Raw genomic sequence first — 21,721 nt, forward strand, 5'->3', positions numbered from 1 at the left:
CTATTCCCGATTTTACAAGTCTAAATATAGTTGTTTTTGATCTAGACCTCGTCTAATGTGGTCTGGGTGGGAAATAAGCCGCGAAATTGTCCTTTTTTCTGTTTTCATGAGGAAAATAAACCTTCCTTAAACTGAACAGATTTTGCAGCCTGCAGCTGATGAGACTCACACCATGGCACCTCGTGCCCGCGCAGGTGTGGCTCTCACGCTCGTGCCCGCCTCCCAGCTACATACTACAAACCCTGGCTGCGCGTTCCCGTGAAGTAATTCATTGTATCAGATTGAGACAGGAGGAAGCAGCGAGAGCGACTCGACTGGTCGGCGAAGCGACTCTGCCCGTTGAAACGCACAAAACTCCGACTGCTAGCCACATAAACTACAGGTAAACTACTTTCTTGAATACCACGCGATTATGAAGTGCTACTTAGCTTTGTGTTATACAATTTTAAAGCGAGCGGTATTGCTTTTTTAAAGTTGCCCGGAGCTTTGAGAGGCCGTGCTAACAAAGCTATCGAGGCTAGCTAACGGTAGCTAAGTTAGCTTTTCCCCCTAACCGACCTGAATATCGATACCGCTTCCGCACTTGCCACACTCAGTTGTGCGGCGGACAAAGCTGCTTTATTCTGAATTTTGGAAGTCTCGTTACCGAAATACCATAGCCAGATTGTACCGAGGGCTGTTTACTCAAGTGGGAAAACTTAAGTTAAGGCTTGTAAACTAAACCGTGGAGACTGGCCTGGGTTGGGGAAAAGCCGTAGCCAAACAATGAGGCTGTTTTTCTGACTTGCCACGGCTGACCAGGCGGCTCCTCTACGGTTCAGCGTCACTTCACCAAAGGCTACGAGAGGTGGATGTTAATTTACCGGTAACATGCTAAACACTATAAGGTCAAGTGAGCCTCCAGTCCATTTTAATTGAACACTAAACTACTACAACCATTGGTTTTGTGCGATTTTGTATATGTTAGTGACAATATACAGCTATTAAACACACAATCTCTACTTGATGGGAGATTATAAGTTTTAGGCATTTATAATTCTAGTTTTTGTCATAGCTAATCTTTTCCCCCGAGAAGTCATAGGTGTATTGTATGTGGGTGTCGCCTGGTGTTTAGTTTGGATTGGGGCCACCCTCCCATTCTTCCACTGCGGACACACTAGCCATCTGTTGCCTCTGTGATGACGCCATCTTTCTGGTGACCCACCCAGTGGCTAGCTGGTTTAAAAACAGTGTTGGGCTAAACACTGGACTGGAGTTCACTCAGGCAAGACACAGTAACTTTTTTTCTGAACGTTGAAAATGGTTTAATTATGATAAAATAATTTCCCTCCTACAGCTGGGTGATACAGACGAAATAATGAGGTTATTGATGATGTGTCAGTATTCTGGGTGTGAGTAGTTGCTTTTGTACAGTGGTAAATCCTAAGCTAGGGGCGTAATGTGGTCTTGGAGTAAAAGAATCATGCATATGTTAGGCTGGCAGAAGCATTTCTTGTTTATTTCACTACTAATTAAAGCATTGGGCATCATTACAATCTTGAAACACAACGTGAAGATGTTTGACATCCATGCTTGATCCTGAATAAGGACATTCTGCAAGCTGACTCATGCCCACAAACATATTATTGCAACGTTTAGACAGGCGCTCAGTGAAATCTAGTCGTAATTATCGTTTTTTCCTGTTTTAATTTTCTTGCCTCCTGTAGGAAAGCATTTAGAGCAGCATTTAGAAGACACTGTAGCTCCTTTTGCAGCACCCGAGGCAGGAGAGGAGAGGAGAGGGAGGGGGTGAGGCAGGTTTCACATACTGTCACCCTTAGAGCTGCTAACCAAAATCACATCCTTTTCTCAACCTTAACGGAAAAAGATGACGTCAACTGATCAATATCTAATTTCATCAAAGAGCTTGTTAATAAATTTGAATTTGAAAATCTTCACATGGTGTAGGTTACTTTGCTATACATGCATATGTATGACAGCAAATACAAGCTCAAGGTTTAGACCCATTTATACGTGGGATATCAGTGTTGTTCTGTTTTGTGCTCTAGAGATTTGCACTAATAAAGATGGATTTTTTTTAATTATCTGATTTTAATAATCCACCCCAGTTTCATTGTATTACAGCAGCTTTTTGTCTCTCTTCTCCAAAGGAAATATAATTACAATATTATCAGCAGGATGTGTTAGCAGCGTTTTCATAGTCTCAATGATCCACTCATTTGAGCGAATTTGTCTCAAAACAGTAGCAAAGTTATTAACAAGGATCTGTTTATTGAGGCTTCAAAGTTGACATTAATTATGATAGAGGTGACTTTAAACACATCTTGGCAGCAGTTTATCTTTCGACAAGAAGATTCAGTGATTCATGTAGCAATATGCTCAGTCTGGTTAGGATCCCTGACATGTTCCTGACCACATGTTTGTTGTTGTTGCCATATACAACATGGAGGTTAAACAGATTATTGAATCTAGCCAACGACCGTAACAGAGAGCACAGCCCACCAGTCTCCACAGTGGAGATATTTAGCATATTCTATTATTCATGAATGCATGTACCACAAACAGTGATTAAAATAATCATTTTCCCACACAGTAATGGATTAATTCATAATTTCACTGCCTCCCACATAAATGTTCATCATGTGACGGAGGAAAAACACCTGCCAAGTTTATGTCACAGGCTGAAATAGTCATTAGGTGGCAGTTGGTTAGCCATCGTTAAGCATGGGGCTTATTTTCCATCTCAAGACCACTTGGGTGATTTCCTGCCTTAAACACACAGGCGTGTTTTTGATGCAACTTTTGCAGCTGTGTGGTTTTCTAAAGGACGAGCTGATGAATCATCAAGCGCGCACTAACTTATTTTAATAATATATCTAAAGCTGTGTCACACAAGGAAACGACGCACAATGAATGAATCGTGTTTGACTTGGATTAGTGAAAACACCACAGGAGTTTTATGTTGGCTGAAAACTGGTTTTTGAGGACACATGAGTGGGTTTGGCTGTCAGGCCCGCTGTCAAATATTGTCTGTTTGAGATTGATTCAGTGACAGTTTACATGATCATCCCCGAGGTAGAGACCAGGCTGACCATTCATTGTCTTTGTTTGAAATTGTGTGGTTTATTCAGTTAGCTGGCTGAAGAGGAGTGGAAGAGCTCCTTTGTCCAAAAAAAAGCACAATCACTGTTGATAAAGACAAGAAACCTCTTCTGACTGTGTTTATCACAGGAGGGTTACCTCTATCTGTCCCTCTCTGTTGGGGTTATCCTCTGTCATGCTCTCCTGTTGGCTGATATGCATTGTCTGGTAAAGTTGCACATGCTGCCCGCTCCTTATCTACTAGGATTATAATCCATGGATTTGGTCGTCCACATGCTGGAGTTGATGGTTCATCTCTATGTGGACCACGTCCACTGTTAGTCACACCATCCATTGTCTGTGGCAGACAGAGTACGACGTCTGACTTCATCACTCTGATTTGTCCAAAATGATGGACTTGTGCATGTTAACCACCTCAATATTATTATAAGTGTTATTATCATTGTTGTTGTTGTTGTATTATTATTATTATTATTATTATTATTATTATTATTATACCACCATTGCAATATTACACTGGCATCAGAGCACGTGCTGTGTTTCCGCTGTTGTTTATTGCCCTGTTCTTTAGAAACAGGAGTTCAGACACAACAGTCACTGCTGCTAATGGAGGTTTTCCTGTTGTGTCATTGTGACTCTTAGTGTGTTTTGACTAGATTATTCCTATGATATGTGGATTCCTGCATGTTGGCTTTTTTTTGGCTAGAAAGGAAAGTTTCTATCCTACCACATGTCATCTGTTACTAACATTTCTGCATTATTAGCTGCCTTAAATGATTGCCAGAGTCCTGTTGGCTGTTATCCGTTATTGGCTTCAATGCCTTGCTTATAGGCACCTAGGCAGCATTAGCTTAAAGGAGGACACATTATGTACTAATTTTTTCTCCAATGGTCAAGTAATTCAAACATTGACCACACACCTGCCTCCAGGCTACAGCTGTCCCCATTTTTGTCTTTTTCCTCAAGTCATGGAGGAGATGCTCTAATATTTTTTGACACTGCTGTCCTACTTAAAGCATTCATCTACCATTAATAGGCTGCTCGTATCACCTCTCAGCGCTTTGGAGCATTTCAGGGTCAGAAACAGAAGGGACTGGGAGCAAAAATGCTCTGAAATTGAAAGTCAGCTTCATCAGTGAGAATTAAATTACTTCAACATTAGACTCCTGAATCAACTCGTTTTAATGAGAAGAGGACACAGGCAGCAGTAGCTGAATCTGTCAGTCACATACAAACTGCTGCATGGACAAAAAAAATAGGAAAAACACTCAAGAGGAAGGAAGACGGACTGGTTGGGGCCTGAGACGATCATCTTATGCAAGGCATGCCGGTTCAGCCGTAGAAAGTTTTGAAATCAATTTTAGTCATAGGTAAATGATAATGCTTTCAATGATAAAGCCCCTCCAAAATAAGCCCAGACCTCAGAGGTGACACATGGTACTGAACCTCTGGAGCATGTTCCTGCTCCAGAAACACTGCAGATAAAAACCAGAGCTCAGCTGATGGGTTCACTACAAACATGAGAGGTGTCGGCCAATCTGCTCTCCATCAGGCCTCTAGCTGACTCACAGAGATGGAGATAGCAGGGTGGAGAAATGTGACTGACACTGGACGCTGCCGTGACTTCTCAGATCAAGGAGGAAGTAACCTCTCAGGGACACAATTTATTACCCTCTCTATGTGAGGTGCTGTTGTCCTTGTGCAGTTAGTAAGCACACAGCACATGTACTGTGTTATTTTGAAAGTTGTCTCCACAGCAGTGTCACCATGACAAATGAGGTGCGTTTGATGTGTACTGACTGAATAAAGTGATTGTGTTGGGACACAGTTCCTGTTCATGTCTGAGGGGAAATCGCTGTTTTCCTGTGTTTTGATCACACTCACATTCTGGTTATTTTCAGTAGTTTTTGCACCGGTCGCTGACAGTTTTTCACTTTGACAACTTAATCATTGTTAATGTCCAATTTAGTAGGAAATCCAACATTTACGTTTTTAGTTCCTGTTAAACTTTATAAAGAACGTCATTTCTCAATCGAGTGATCCAGGCAGCTGTGAGCCAATGGCACAATACTGCATGTCACTAATTCGCCCAAACTTCCCTTTACGCAGTTGGGCAAGCTCTCACACCCACGCTGACACATCCGTGAGGCCTTTACTGTCAGAAATGTACTGCTGGTAAATTTGACTTCCTGGTGTCTCACATCTTGTAGCATTGTGCTGTAATGGAGTGTTTATGTTAATGTACATGTGGATGGGAACCTACAATGCAGGGGCGTGAACAGGCTTTTTGGGGGCATTGACGTAATCAGGACACTATACAATAAACACATGTCATGCCAAATTATCCTAAATCATAATCAGACAATCTAATTTTATTTTTGGATGACAAGAGACAACAGTTCTGCTCACACATGCTAAACTGCATTATATTCCACTGTATTCACATGTATGAAGGCCATTATATCTCTGAGTTGAAATGTTTCCAGATTGCATTAATCATCTCTAAACCCAGAGAGACTCTGAACCCCAGGCTGAGATTCTGTGCTTTCCACCTACGTGGTTAAATGTGTCGAGCGTGTTGCCTGCACTATGCACACAGCTCACACATACTCTGGCTTTCATGCCTCAAATGTCACACATTACTCTCATATTTTCTTTTACCTTTGGCTTAAAATTGACAAGTCCTGGCAAACACTACAGTTATTTCTCCACAGGGTAGAGTTTGTTTCGTTTTTATAGACTGCTTTGGATAGTTAAATAGGTGATTCTATTTAATGCCTTTCCTGTGATTCCTCGATCGTAACCTTTTCCTCCTCCTTCTCCTCCTCCTTCTCCTCCTCCTCCAGGGATGGCAGCCATCCGTAAGAAGCTGGTGATAGTGGGGGATGGAGCTTGTGGAAAGACTTGCCTTCTGATTGTCTTCAGCAAAGACCAGTTCCCTGAGGTCTACGTCCCCACTGTGTTTGAGAACTATGTGGCTGACATAGAAGTGGATGGCAAACAGGTAAGAGATGTGCAGTAATTCTCTCACACTGAGCAACGCTCCAGTTATCCAATTCGGTCACAATGTCATTATAGGTTAATTATTGTGTTAAATCGGTCAAATCCAGTGTAATTCACAAATTAGAGTGATCAATCAAACTCTCTGTGACTCTGGGGTTCATAATGTCCTGTATGTGTGCTGCTCCCAACTCATCTTTCACAATTCCGTATGTCCTGACCTCATTCTGGGTTAATGGGATTCTGGGCCATTGAGTTTTTATTGGCTTGTTTATTTTTTCCAATGTCTTGATCTGGTTTCTTTTCTTTATTTAGCTTTGTAACCAACTCACAGAGGTTTTTATATGTCACTATCACATTTTGCATGGTCACATAGCTTGAGTGTCTTTTGTACAGATAAAACTGACTTAGTTAAAACTAGTAGTAATGGTTAAGGGTGTATAAACAGTTCTGAAACTGAGACCAAAACCGCCCCACTAACATCTGGGACTCTAGATGTGTTTTGCGTCTTCCATCAACCACCACTAACTGCTCTCAGCTCTCATTATGTTACTGATGTCACACAACTCCTGTAAAATGACTACTTTCACTGACTTTGATCAATTCAGTCTGATAACATTTGGAAAGTCTAGAAGAGCTGCACGATTAAATTACTTTATCCCTCTTCACGTTAGCGTATGGCTAATATGGTAATTCTATCCAGATATTTAGATTGCTCTTAAGAGAAGTGTTGTTTACTTATTTATTGTGTAGATTGGTCCTCAGCTAAATGTATTAATTAATTAATTTTATTATAGTTGGGAAGATGAAACCCAGATTTCCCCCGTATTTAATTTATTTATATTTATTTATTATTCATTCATGAGGAGGGTTGATATGAGCCAAATTTGGGATATGGAGAATTATTACACCCATAGTCATGAACAAATACTGTGGAAGTGTTGTTAATTTAATCTGAGACTTTAAATTGTTTATTTGATATCATTTAAAGTGGGAGTATTGAATGACTTGCTACTTTTTTGTAGCAAGGCCAGACCATCAGCCAAATATTAGAAATAAATGAGTAACAGGCACATAAATGCTTTTCGCACTGAATTGTTGGCCGGTAATATAACTGGGTGTGTCTGTATTTATGATGATGAAAACCTGTCTGACACCTGCTCTTCTATTTGCGAATGAAGGGAACCTGTTATGTGAAGATTTACCAAGTCAAAAACTGCCAAAATACAAATAAAAGTCTAAAGATTTTATCCCTACAAAGTATTTTGCTCACTCAAATCAGTTAGATATTTTATTCAGCTGTTCTGTTCTCAGTGTGTTACATCTGCCTTCTTTCAAATTCTATTTAAAACTGAATCAGTAAAAGGAAACTCTATACTTGATCATGATATAGGACCACTTAAAGGTTATCGAACATTTTACCACCATCACAGAGAGACCCTCCACCATGTTTAATTCTTTGCTTTTCACCGTATACTCTCATTCTGTATTATGATGTAGGGTAATGAAATAATTCTGTCCTTCTTTTAATCCCTTGTCAAGACACAGTCCTCGTTTATTGTCTCTATTATTTGTTGAGTGAGCCGGCTTCAACATGAAAGCTCTGTATTAACTTCTCCCTCTCTTTCTCTTTTTTTCTTCCTCTTTTCTCTGTATTCTTTTGTCTGTCAGGTGGAGCTGGCTCTCTGGGACACAGCAGGTCAGGAGGACTACGACAGGCTGAGACCTCTCTCCTATCCAGACACTGACGTCATACTCATGTGCTTCTCCATAGACAGCCCTGACAGCTTGGGTGAGTGTTCAAACCATAAACACACACCTACACACTCACACTGGACAAAATAACGCCAGCGCTCCGCTTCCCCATATGTACTCCTCCATCTTTCTCTTTTCATAAGAAGTTATGTTTGGGGTGTGCAGATTGTGAGTTCATGTAGCGGAACTGCACCAACACACTGAGATAGAGCATGTGGCACGCTGCGAAACTACAAGTCATGCATTTCCTCTCATTATGATTATGAACAGCACTCTTCTGGTCATATGGAAATGGCTTTCCATAAAATACAGTGATAAAAGCTTCAGATAATTAAAGTGCCAGACATTAATGAAACAAGATTAAATGAGAGGAGAGGAAAATGTCAGCTACTATTGTAATAGAATGAAGGCTTACTGTACTAAAGCTCTCATTTATAACTGTCATACACGGCCATTCTTCACAAACTACATTCCTGTTTAAAACGACATTTCTGCTGACCAAGTAAAACAGGTTTTTTTGGGGGGGGTTTTCAACCTTGATGCGCAGTGGAGATACTGAAGCTGTTCTTTGTGTTTTTTCTTTTGTGTTTAGAAGTGAGATTATCTTTGCAGTGACTTGCGTGTTGGTCCAATCAAAGCCCTGGCTTCCCCCCCATTTAACTCTGTTAACTCATTTCAATTTCATTGTTTTCTTTCATTTAGCTTTGGTGGTCTCCTGTTGTTAGAACATTTATCCCAAATATTCATCACTTATTGTTTTTGGCCTTGAAGTGAATTTTTAATCTGACATTACACACGTTACACTACATTCACACAAGATGTGACATAGGTGTCTTATCAATGATTATTCATCTGTTCTTTCCCTTTCTTTCACAGAAAACATTCCAGAGAAGTGGACCCCAGAGGTGAAACACTTCTGTCCCAACGTTCCCATCATCCTGGTAGGAAACAAGAAAGATCTGCGCAATGATGACCACACACGCCGAGAGCTGGCCAAGATGAAGCAGGTACCTGAATTCTGCTTTTGCTTGTGTTTAGACAGTTAGCCAGGTCTTTTTTATATTAAGTAGAGATCTACTGTTGTTTTGTGTGTTCTGCTGATGATGGCCAGTTGTGACTGTGCATGAACACATGACCGGCTAAAAAAGAAGTAGAAGTAGGTGTATATTACACAATTTCAATACTTACACAGTTTCTGTGTTTAGGCAAATGTATGACTGTTTCTCATGCACACAGATGGGCAACAATTCCACCCTCTAGCCTTTCATCCATACATCTAGACTTTAAAATACCTTTCTGCTTGCTTAACAATACCTACCATTAACGACTGAGAGCAAAGCAGCTTTCACTTGTACTTTATATTAGTAGTTAACTTACATCATATTCAAAAGTACAGTGAATGTGTTCCTAAACCAAAATCTGGGTCTTCTCTCCATCCAATAGGAGCCGGTGAAGTCAGAGGAGGGCAGGGACATGGCAGGCCGGATTGCAGCATTCGGCTACATGGAGTGCTCCGCTAAGACCAAGGACGGTGTGCGAGAGGTGTTTGAGATGGCCACCAGGGCGGCACTGCAGGCCCGCCGCGGAAAGAAGAGCAATAAATGTGTACTGCTGTAATACGGCAGACATATTTGGACTGTTTTTACCCCGGGCTACTGTGCCTGGGGCTAGGGCTCGGGAGGGACAGAGGGATTACTAGATGGGAGAGGGAGGGAGGGGAAGCAAAGAGTGCAGTAAATGACTACCGCTGTAAAATGGCTGTTTGTTGGACTGAATTTTACCCTGGGACTTGGGTTTGGGAGACATTGACGGAGAGGGACGGGTGGGTGGAAGCATGGATGGGGGAGGAGGGAGCACAGTAAATGACTACCGCTGTAAACCATTGGGCTCTTTAGTTGTGGACTTACCATCAAGGTGGTAAAATTGACACCAGCCACACGCTGGTACATTTTGTCTTTTCAACAAGCAACTTACACTGATGAAGATCATTAGGAGATCCTGGTCTTTTTCTAAAAAAAATAATCCAAGACTGGTAAAACCAATAAAGTAGCTGGTAAATTATGGGATGTTCCAGTGATTGTGTTCAGTTTGGGCAACAAAAGTTTAGCATCCTGCCTGAATGACTTGACAGATGGACAGAGGCAAACAGACAGCACAGTAAACGAGTACCACTATTAATGGCTTGTCCCTGGAATTAGGGCTCAGGGTGTGTTGTAGTGGGACAGGTAAAGGGATGGGAAGAGTGAAGTGCAGTACGTGGGTGCTGTACTGAATAGTACTGTATACACCAAACCAGGGCACAGCTTGCAGTTTTCATAGTTCTGCACGTTCAGCTTACGTGTTGTATGCTGTAGTTACTTTGGCAGGTTATCACAGCTCCAAAAGTAGACAAATCACCAGTAAATTTTATTAATCAGGTGCTCCTTAAAACGGTGCTTTAGACGGGTTAGAAGTTGATCAGCTTGCAGTTTAATTGAAGAGCATAAATTTGTATTTCTGTAGTGAAAAAATAAGGCATTTAGAAAAGTTGTATCCAGTGTTAAACAAGTGGTCAGGTGCTCGGGTCTTATGTGCTGTATTATCAGAGAGCTACGTGCTCACATGTCCTGCTCAGTGCCATTTAGTCTCTCACTGTGGCTAATCCTATGCGTACAGACTCACAGTGACAAACTCATTGAGCCATACACTTACTGAGATGATCTGTTCCAATCAATGATTAGTTAATGCTCTTATATTTTGTAGAAAAACTGCAGCAACTAGTTTACTGTTTGACTTGAAAGGCACTTGCCCTCTGTGCTAGTTTTTAAAAGTAAACCTACTTACTTACTGTGTACAAACATCTGATCTGGCTCTGATCTTCACCTGTATTCCAGCTGCTGCTTCCTCTATTAGTGATCTCATGGTAGCAGTGTTGCAGAGGGCAGTGTGAACTTACTTCCAAAGAAGCAACATTGTGATGACCTCAGTGTCAGGGCAAGACATTCAAATGATCCATATGCTGGTGAATCTTTACTGCAGTTGGTTTGTCTACTTTAGGAGAGGAGGTGATCAACTATCACCTGAAGGTTCTTTTTTTTTTAAATTTTTTTATGTATTCATCAAAGATTCAGTGGCAGGTGAATTGTGATCAGGGTTAGCTTCCTGTCCTGAGTAGTACAACCTTCCCTCAGCTCAGCTCCCATCCCTTCCTGTTCCACATAGCCGACTGCTGGTGCTCATCTTCCCCTGGTTTTGAGACCAGGACAAAGACAAAGGAGAGTACTGTGTTTACATGCACACCACTGATCTCCTTATTTTTGTGTGTGTGTAGGCATGTGTAAAGGTCAAGTGTAAAATAACCAGAACTAGTTCATGTTTGAGGAAAACAAAAAAAAAAGGTGCCTGGGATGTTATCCACCATATTTAGACATGTCTGCCTTTAACTGGTTAACTGTTGGTACCTGACATCTGCATAAACAGTCAGACTTCAAAAGACAAACATGACACGTGACATGACCTTTGTATCCAGAATACTGTGCATGTAAATACCAGAATTGTCAAGGTTGGGCAGCCTGATAGATTTTGGAGTACTGCATGCAGGTAATCTGCATCACTAACTATGAGAGTGAGAATTTGACACCTGCTTTATGTTGGAAATGTTTTAATTTGGGGTATTTTTGTCTGCCCTTACAGGATTTTTGAGTCTAAAAGTGGTAAGAGTGGGCGGTCATTTATCAGCCACCAGCCTTTCCTGACTTTTCTGTGTTTTACTGCCAGATTCAGGCTCTCTCAACAGTGTTTGACCCCCATGTTATTCTTCCTGGCTTACAGGGTGGACCCTGTTCCAGAAACCTAGTCTTGTGTTGTTGTTTTTACATTTAATTTCCTGCTTTTTAAAACAAAAAATGTCATATGTTGTCTATCAGTATTTAAAAATAGGAGGTGGAAGACTAGGGGACTGCTAATGTGTCGTTGCTTTAGTTTATCCTTTCTTTCGTGCTTTACCTGAATTTTTCTGATGATTTACAGTTGGTGGTTTACGACCCCTCAATCATCCCTGCCAAATGCTGTTGTTAGGCAGTCAGGAGAAAGGCTGGCCTCTCGGCTGCCTGTCTAGAGCGTCGCTAGGACCACGTGCGCTGGCTCTTTTTCTGTTTGTTTGTTTTGAACACAAACTTGGCTGAAAAGACTAAAGGAAAAAAAAAAAACTTAACCTCCTTTTATTATGTACAAATCAGTTTTATTTCTCGTTTTATGTATTTTTAAAATCCTAATTTTGGATGCTGAAGCAGTGATGTAAACAAAGGAACAGGAAAACCAAGCTGTATGCAAAAGTCTGTAAATATAAAATGTGGGTTTGTTCATACTAGACTATACACACGCACAGGACTGGAAATTGTATTTGTAAACTAGCTTTGGTTTGTGTAATAAATTACTTTCTATAACACCCAGCTCCTATTCATTGTGGTCTCAGATGGGACGGGTGAAGAGCTTGAGTTCAATCAATACACATTAAGTATGAATGGAGTGGGGCATTAGAAGGTTTAAGAAGTGTGTGTGTGTGTGTGTGTATCATAATCCTCTCTGTAGACAGGCGGAACATGACACATATAGCACATGAATTGAGAAATGAAAGAAAATGTGAAGAACTACTGTATGTAGAAAAGTTGAGTGGAAGAGAAGTGAAACGATGCTTCAAACAGGATTTGTCCTCGACCTTCAATATAATTTGAATAAAAAATCTCATGGTGTGAGATTTTGGTGTCAGTTGAGCTGAGGCCTAGAGCAAGAGCCTCATGTAAGCTACAGATCAACTTTTAAATGCATTTTTGCACAAAATGACTGTGTGGAAACACTGAGGCCTTGTCACTTAAACTGAAAGCACATTATAATAGCCAGTATGAACAGAAGGAATGAATACCATGAGGAAAACCTTTCAGTGTTTTAAGATTAAGACTGGCTTGAAAAACTGTGAACCTGTCCTTTAAGAAGCTACACCCTTGAATCCCAGATTTTCAGCCCATTTCACTGTCAACTGTTCAAATCATTAACATATTCAGGATTTATGGGTTCTGTTGAACAGTATGGCAACAACAGTCTATAATAGTTAACCGGTGATGCATGTAGCAGTGGGTTTTAAATCTTTGTGGTGCTGAGCCACAGATCATTGGAGCAATAAAATCCCACTGCAGAACATATTGATTGGATGAGAATCCCGCACAGTCTGTTCTGATCATAAAAAACCAGGGTCAGCAAGCACAGCGACACTATTTACTGTCATCCAAACCTCCTGATATGAATTGCTGTTTTGTTTTTGTGTTTTTTTTTTAGATTTGAGCTAAAAACATCAAAGCACCACATCAACAGGCCTATTTTACCACAACTATGTCACACGTGAGAGCTGGGAGCTGTCAGCTCTCTGTGTTTCTTAAGGAGTTGTGTGTTTTAATTAGAATCTCTTCTTTAACTTAAACAAGACAAAAAGTAAATCATGTTGTTAGAATTAACTACATTTTTCTTGTCTTGGAAACTGGTACAGAGGTCAAAACACTGAAAAGTGCCATTCTCAAAAGTAGCTACATCAGTAGTTCTATTAAAAACAAGATGATGTCATGTTTGAAAGAAGAAGTGACACAGTCATATCCTTGAAGAGGAACAGTTCAATTCATTAAGAGTAAGAAACACTTCACAACGTTTAGCTGCTGCAGCATTGCTTGGTCTGGTATGACTCAGTTTGCTAACTTCATGAATCATGTCAAAATGTGTTCCTGCTGGTCAACATTGTTTAGTATGTCACAAATAAACATTTAACTGAAGTGAGAAGTACATACACACACACGCACACACACACACACACAGATGAAATTTCAACGTGTCATCCTGTAATTGCAGCTTGTGTAATCTTGCTTTAAAGGAAGAGAGACAATTTCTCATTCACTTTCCTCCAAACACCACAGTAGATGCTTTATAAAAACCCATGTAGAATACTGATCATTAGGATGATTGCCGGTTGAAGAGCAGAAAGCAACATCACACCACTCTGAGAGATGCACCAGCCACCTCACACGGTGCATGAGGCCTATGCTGCAGAGGGAGAGAAGCTGAGTGTGTGGGATGCAGAGGTGAGGCAATATCAGCCTGTGTGGGATGATGCTGGATGTTATGGAGTAAGATTGAGAAACTGCAAATGTGTGTGGAGTGTGGAGCTACTCTGCTACCAGCAATGAAAGATCTTTGTTGTGTAAGGCAGCGCAGAGGAGTAGAGGAGTAGAGGAGCGGAAACCCAAGAATAAAATGCATCCATCTGTACTAACTTTCTCATACAGAAACTACACTTGCACAGTTGTGATGTGAAGCAGACAGGAGGGAAAAACAGCTTTTCAGTTTTTTTGAACACTGAAACTAAACGAATCCGATTATTTTTGATGCCCTGTAAGCATGGAGGACAACAAAACAGGAATGGGAATTATGTAAAACACCCAAATCTATTAATGCCAAACTGCAAGGGAGTATTTCAAAGCATATAGAGACAGACACACACCTCTTTTATCTCCGTTGTGCAGGCATAGTTACTATTACTATCAGATGTGGTTGTGGTGAACTGCTAAGAATGAATCTAAATAAAATATGCAAGCATGAGGTTTAACAGCTTTTATTTAATGTGCCTTTTGGAACACTTACAGCTTATGTTTCCACTTTTCTACCTCTCTTGCTGGCATACCCTCCACTGAGTATCACAGGTCAAAATCTAGTTTCCACCTTATTACATCAGAGAGGTGCATGCATTGACCTTTGGCAGCTTATATAGGAGAGTTGTGTGGTATGTTAGGAGGGGGAGGAGGAAGAGGGGGGATAAACAGATATACAAAATGGATGGATGGATAGTAGGAGGAAGCCTCTAATGTTAGATTTACAAGAGGCAGGGTGGGTGGATGTGAGCGGTAACAAGAAGTCAGCTTATGTTTCCGACTTGAAAAGGGCTCCCTCTGAGCAAGAGCGTACTTTCTACTCTTACCGTGCCAAATACTGCCATTAAACTGCATCTCTTCTGTACAGTGGATTATGAGAGAAGTTTGAAATCTACAGCAAGCACAGCTGATACCTGAAATGAAGCAGCATAGCATACTGGTTACAAGTAGCTCAAACTTTGCCATCCTTGTTGGAAATACAGTGGGGTAAGGGCAGCATTTACATTGAGGTATCATTACAATTAAATTTTATGTACACATTATGATTATTCGTTATTTAATATGCAGCTTCTCAAGTGCTCACAGCAGCTTTTAATGCTCTGCTAGGGGAAATGACTGAGGCCTCTCGAGAGATAGGCTATTCAGACCGAAACCAAAGACTTAGAGAGGAAGGAGGAAGGAAGTTCGTCACTGCCTACTCCACCCAAGCCCGGTCACCATGAAACACTCTCTGCCTCTGGTGCAACACTTTCAGAGGAATGAGCTGGAGGGAGGCTGCTGCCGCTACTGCTGCGCTCGCTCTCTCTCTCTCTCTCTCTCTCTCTCTCTCTCTCATTCTCTCTCTCTCTCGCTCTCTCGGCTCCTCCGGCTGCCGGCCTGAGAGGAGTGGAGCACATCGCAGTTCCACCGCCTGGTTTATATACCGCTCTATTTTTAGCTCCTTACGGGCCCAACTATTTTTAACCAATATGAGCTCATCGCCCACCCGATTTAGCCAATGGGATGAGAGGGGGAAAAAGGGAGTTGTCCAATAGGAGGGAGGGAAAAGGGAGAGGGGGCGGGTTACACAAGAGCCTATTATCTGCAGTGAAACAGCCAGCAGTAAGAAGAAAGACCTCTCGCTCCATTACTTTTCCAGTATACCACAAACTGTTGAATACCCAGATGCTGCAGTTTCTTAAAGATGGTTCCACTTGGGGGACAATAAACTTATAGTTCAAATTTAATTTAATTTGATTAAGGATAACATTTTTGAAAGATACATTACCAACTTTAAGAACATAGGCTGCTCCTCTCATAGGCCTATTTCCCCCCCAAATGTGATTTTTTTTCTCTCACATTAATAGAAGTTTATTCTCATAATCTAATTACTTTTTCTTCTTTTTTTTCTTTTTAAAATATTTTGTCCTCAAAACTATTATCAAAAGATTTGTCTCCCCTCTCCATCATCATACGAAACGCCATAGTAGGCTATAAGTATAGTAATATAGTTGTGTATTTTGCACTTTTATTTATTTCAATTAAAAGTATACAATCTGTTGCACTGTATAGGTTGAAGGGCTCTGATGAAGTCTGATCATTTTTTTCAGTAAAAAAGAAAATGTTTTGTATAGTGGCCCTATATGTTGTGTCAAAACACAACATCTCAGGAAACACTACCACATTTCATAAAACGCTATTTTGTCGAATAATGTGAAATGCTCAATGACAATATGAAGGCTACAAACAACAACCAAAAGCAGTTTGATGATCAGTGCAGGGAGACAGACTTGAAAATGAAAGAAAACTCTGCATCTCCAAAAACAAGAGCTCAAGAAGGTCACTGGAAGGCCGAGTATGACCAAACGACTGCATTCTGGAAGAAGGACAATGATGAGATTTCAAAAGCCAACAAGAAGTCTCTTCCTTCCCCATCCCTTTACTCCATACCTACCAATCTATCTATCTATCTATCTATCTATCTATCTATCTATCTATCTATCTATCTATCTATCTATCTATCTATCTTCACCCAATCCAGATTCCCCTTCCACCCCCTTCTCATCCTTTCATCCCTCCTTCCACAACTGTCCAGTAATCAACACTGCAGTTTGTTACTTTACTGTCAATAAAAACTTACCAGAAAAGTCTTCAGACACCTATCTTATATGACTCTGTAAACTCTTCTTTTTTTTTACCTTAGCACAATGTAAGAAAAAAGGTGACACTTTAAATTTAGATGACAATGAACCTTTGGTTTTGGTACTTTAGCTTAATACAGTTTTGCAATCTTTACCACAGGGATCAATGCTTGGACCACTATTTCTTAATCTGTAAATGTTGTCTCACAAGTAAACTTTAGGGCTCAAGTGGGCTATGCCATCATTCCTGCTTTTATCATCTCAAAAATATAACTGAATACAGCTTAACCGTAAATGATTTTTAAATAATACATTTATTGTTGCCACTCAAAATATTAGTCAAGGCTCAAATCAAGCGTTCATTCATCCATCTCTTCAATCAGATTATCAGATTAAGATTCAGTGTTCATATACTGCACTAGAACCATTGGCTTTCACTCTTTTTTTTAGCTTTGTATTCTAAGAATATGACTTTGATACTGATTGATTGTTTGTCTACAAGCCTTGTACTATTTTTATTGTTCTTCCACTGCACAAATTAAGCTCCTTACGGAAAATGAAGTACTTTGAATTGAATTTGAATTGGAATAGAATTGAAATCCACAGGTCTAGTACTGTGCCTGTGTGGTGCTGCTGCTGCTGCTGCTGCAAAGAGAAGACAGTGAGAGTGAGTCCTCTCGCCTTTTGCAAGTCATCTTTTAAATAGACGATCTTTAGTGACTGGTGGGACTGGCCCGCTCTCACTGTCTGTCTGATGTTTTTTTTTCTTTTTTTCTTCTCAGGACTGCAACACTGGAACCAGCCGTACAAACGCAACAGTCCGTGACAGACTGAGTCATTGACTGAGTGATGAAATTACATCAGTGTTGGAGTTTCCCCATTGGTTGTTTCTCCTTCAAAATGAATCAGCGCGAAGTGTTTTCTATTACGTCCCCAGGTGGCGTTTTAGAGCGCTTCACTGACTGCATGGCACGCTTAAAGCAAGCTGCAGATGCCCTACCTCAACCTGCACCTGGAATCACACACACCAAGACTGTCGGAGAAGCGTGTGGGGGTGTCGGTGATGGTATGGAGATCATCCCACAAGCTCACCCATGCACATGACACACCTCTAATGTTAACACTGGCAGAGCAGGAGAGCAGAAAACAGTTCTCCATGCGCCGAGAAGCATGAGAGCGCACAGTTAAAGCACCCTAAATAACCATCATTGTGACAAAACACATATAAATGGCCTTTTTTTCACTCCAATATTACATACAGATGTTCACATTAAAGACACCACTGACTATTCTTATACCATCTGACCGCAATTACGCACATGGACCATACACCGTCCAGACATATAATATTTCACCTAGTCTGGTTTGTTGTGATTTTGTGTGAAGGCTCTGACGAGGATTGCCCCATGACTGTGAGTCATTCATACACCCACCTATTCTGTTGTTTCCCAAAGTTTTATTTTTAGCACAGAGACACAACGCCCAGTCACCGCCTGTCTCCGTTTGTGCGGTGGGACAAGTGTTTATTTCCATGACACATTTAATTCAGAAGAAGCACTATCCAAAAAAGATTTGGGTTCCCCTAGTTGGACACATGAATCAACAGTTTTAAAATATTTACACATCAGCCTCACTGCTTCGCCACAGTGCTAACCAGATGGGGATCCACCTCTGGATCTTTAGCACCCCGCGCGCTCCCGTCAGCCGCGCCCCCACACAAAAGGTTCCAACACATCAGGACGGATGCGCGCACCCGCATCAAGACCCACTCCCTCCAAAATACCCACTCCACCCTGTCTTTAAACTCCAGCACATCTGTTGAAGAGTTTAAATTTAAACGATTTTCTGGGTTTGAACCTGATTGGACAATTCCATTATCCTAACGATTTTAATTAAGCTACTTTAGGAGATTAAAAACATATAAGGCTAATTAAATACACTTCTTGGATCTATAAAGGCATGCAAATATTTTCGATTGGGTGGATTACGATGCCATTAGGGTGATTTTAATTTAATTTCTTCAACATATTTGGAGGGAAAATGTTGCAGGAATTGAATTATAATCTGAAAAACAACAACAATATCAATAATCATCTTTATTCATGTACATTTAACAAGTTTACAAAGTGTTACACAGACAAAGAAACAGAAAACAGGTCTATATAGTGTAATGTGCAAATTATATGATCAATGCAGAAAGATAGATGAATAAAACTAAACACAAGAACGACTTTAATATGAACTGCAATATGTTTGTAATTGTATTTGTTAATAATAATAATAATAATAATAATGTTGTATAAATATATAATGCAGAACTCTAAATGTATGTGTGTTACCTGTCATGAAATCTTAGTTTTAGCCTGTGTGGAGCCAAAAGTGGGTCATGTGAGGAATAAATTAAGACCTAGGATTAACTCAGAAGATGCTGGAATCAACACATTAACACTTGTGATGAACCAGTTTCTTTTCAAGGCTGAAATACAACCTCATACATTTGTTCAGTGCTTAAATACTTGGGATATCATTTTTCATATTTAACTGCAGTTATTATATATTTCTTGAAATTTCTTTAATCATATTACAACTTGATGTAATGTATATTTTCTCTCTATCAGGGACAGTGAACTACATTTTTTACACAATCTCACACTGACCTCTAGCGGTGGAAAAATATCATTACATCATTGGTGAATTGACTTCAATAAATTCAGCCAGTCAGAGTTTAAAACGGCTGTCTATCTTTTTTCTTTGACGCCGTTTGTCGTCAGGAAAAAGCTTGATTTTTGTATGTGGGAAATAGCTTTTAACTTGTTCAAAAAGAGTGAATTTAATCTGATCACCTTATTAATGAACCAGTCTCGTTTAGAAGATTGTTCTCCCCTCGCGGGACTTCGGCAGCACGAGATTCCAATTAAGTAAGCGGCGGGAAAAAAACGTAAGATGGCAGCAGTGTCCCACCTGTGAGGTAAAACCCATCTGAGAGCTTCCTACACCGTTCTTTGGTAACATATACAACGAGCCACGGACCATTACAATAATTTTAAGATTTTATGTTACGTTAAGGGTGTTTTTTGGTTAACCTAAACTCTCTCACAAGCTCAGTGTGGCACTAGAAAATAGGAAATAACAGTCACCCCGTCCTCCATAACTGTTACATTAATAGTCTCACAAATGCCCTCCACCGGCCCAAATAATGACTATTTCATATTTGGTTTTTATGACTATGTTATTTATGTACTGTAAATGGCTATGGCGTCAGTAAGCTTTTTTATTAAGCAGGATAAAAAATGTTACAGCACAAATACACAGCTCTAGATTCATTGCTGTATGTAAAGGAGAGGGCGTTGCTATCACTCCCTGCTCAAATCAAACTTTTAGTGGATTTTGAAGCTGGTTATTTGTTGGAAATCTTTACTTTTCCCTCCTTAAATGATATAATGTTAAGTGACCCAGGTTGGGTGGGCTCAAGATCATCATATGAATCTCACTGTTGCATTTTACATAGAAGAATGAAGAATTTGTGATTAATTAAATAAATAATTACCTCACTGTTTCCAACTCCCCTGTCAAAGGTGTCATTTTTGACCTCCAATGGAAGAATATATGGAGGCAAACAATCATTAAAAAAAAAACCCTAACCCTTTATTTATATCACTTACATTAGTCTTAATACCACTTTCTGTCATCTGTAGCTATGTAGCTATTAGTGACATTAGGCTTCATATCAGCCTAAAATGGGGGCATAAACCTCGTGAAACACAACAAACAGAACATTATGATGAATGCTCATTATCTATGGGGTCCTCACTCAACTCATGAAACAGAGGGAATGTGCAGGAGTTAACGAGTATTGAGCGACTATGTGGTTTATACAGACTGGCAGCGGTACGATCTGAGAGCAGTAATGATCTCAGCAGCCACAGCTCACACTCTAATTATCTAATTGACATCCCTTGTCAAAGAAAAATCAGAGGCCTTGTGTTCAAGCTAGCTAGGAGGTCATTAGTTGTAATTAACAGGCCCACTGATCAGGTGAAGACGAGCCTCAAATTATCTCGTCAAATTATCTCGATGCCCCGGAGAGTTTAGAAGATCTTGATAAGTCAGTTTCATGGTGAGAGCTTCAAGTGACGAAGGTGGAGGTGACATTTTCAAACTGACGACACTATGCTTCATCAAGTTCTGTGTCTCTCTGTCACCTCTTGTCTTTTTCATTAGGGATATGGTGCATATGGATTCAAACCCCCCCCCCCCCCCCCATTTGCTGACAGGTCAAATGACAGCTTTATAAAAATATTACGCAATGTTACATTTTTTTAAGTTCTTATTCAGTTGATTAAGTTTCGATTCAAGAGGAAGTGAATGGTGACTCATCGACACACATGTTTAAATGATGACTTCAGTGTCTGCTGTTTCCTGCTTTGCAATCACTGAAATGTAATTGCAAAACCTAACTTTTACACTTTTAACCTGTGCAATCAGTTTTTCCTAATCTGCACAATCTCTACAGCTGCTTGGCCGCAGCAGAAAAGTAAACATAAGCAGCATTAAAGAACTGTTGTAGCTCCAAGATTGTATAGCTTCTGAAAGGTTGTCAGTCGCACAACATTGATGCATTTTTCGTCATTAAATATGTACAGGAACTGGCCAGGGTGGAAGGTATTTTCTATTATAACAGTGACAAAGAAAAGAGCACCACCTATAGGAACAGGAAATTCAAATTCGCAATATTACCTGCTCCGTTTTTCATTGACAGGCGAGCCCTGGCTGATCTGAACAGAGACAGCACAGCAATGAGAGGTGAGTAGTAAACATAAAGAAGGACAAATAGCTCATTATATGTGTAAAAATTGAGGCAATGATGGAGTTTTCATCAGAGTGATATCAACAACTGAAACATTTAATGTTAATTATAAAAACATGAGGCTTCAGTAGCATCTTGCTCAAGGTCACCCCAGCCGGGAGTCGTGCCATCACAAAAGGTTTATTGAGTCTATTGATAACTCAATTAACAAGCTTGTTTTACCGGCTTTTCTCTCAACCAATTAAAAGTGGTTGTGAGGTTGAGTAAAC

The 21,721-nt window shown here is 40.3% G+C and overlaps 1 protein-coding gene across 1 annotated transcript; it reads left to right on the forward strand.

Moving 5' to 3' along the window:
* Positions 1-263: 263 nt before the first annotated feature.
* Positions 264-12,283, forward strand: rhoab (ras homolog gene family, member Ab). Its single transcript, XM_053318234.1, has 5 exons — positions 264-382; positions 5,949-6,106; positions 7,774-7,894; positions 8,734-8,864; positions 9,301-12,283. Exons 2-5 carry the CDS (start codon positions 5,951-5,953, stop codon positions 9,472-9,474), a joined length of 582 nt encoding a protein of 193 aa, XP_053174209.1. The 5' UTR covers positions 264-382; positions 5,949-5,950; the 3' UTR covers positions 9,475-12,283.
* Positions 12,284-21,721: the final 9,438 nt, after the last annotated feature.

The sequence above is a fragment of the Scomber japonicus genome, chromosome 4, assembly GCF_027409825.1.
Source record: "Scomber japonicus isolate fScoJap1 chromosome 4, fScoJap1.pri, whole genome shotgun sequence".
NCBI classification, from domain to species: Eukaryota; Metazoa; Chordata; class Actinopteri; order Scombriformes; family Scombridae; genus Scomber; species Scomber japonicus.

Bases quoted from the DNA above. Each gene is read 5' to 3' on its own strand.
- rhoab (XM_053318234.1), top strand. From the start codon at position 5,951: ATGGCAGCCATCCGTAAGAAGCTGGTGATAGTGGGGGATGGAGCTTGT. The intron at 6,107-7,773 runs GTAAGAGATGTG...TTTGTCTGTCAG, and splicing joins TAGAAGTGGATGGCAAACAG to GTGGAGCTGGCTCTCTGGGA. The intron at 8,865-9,300 runs GTACCTGAATTC...TCCATCCAATAG, and splicing joins AGCTGGCCAAGATGAAGCAG to GAGCCGGTGAAGTCAGAGGA.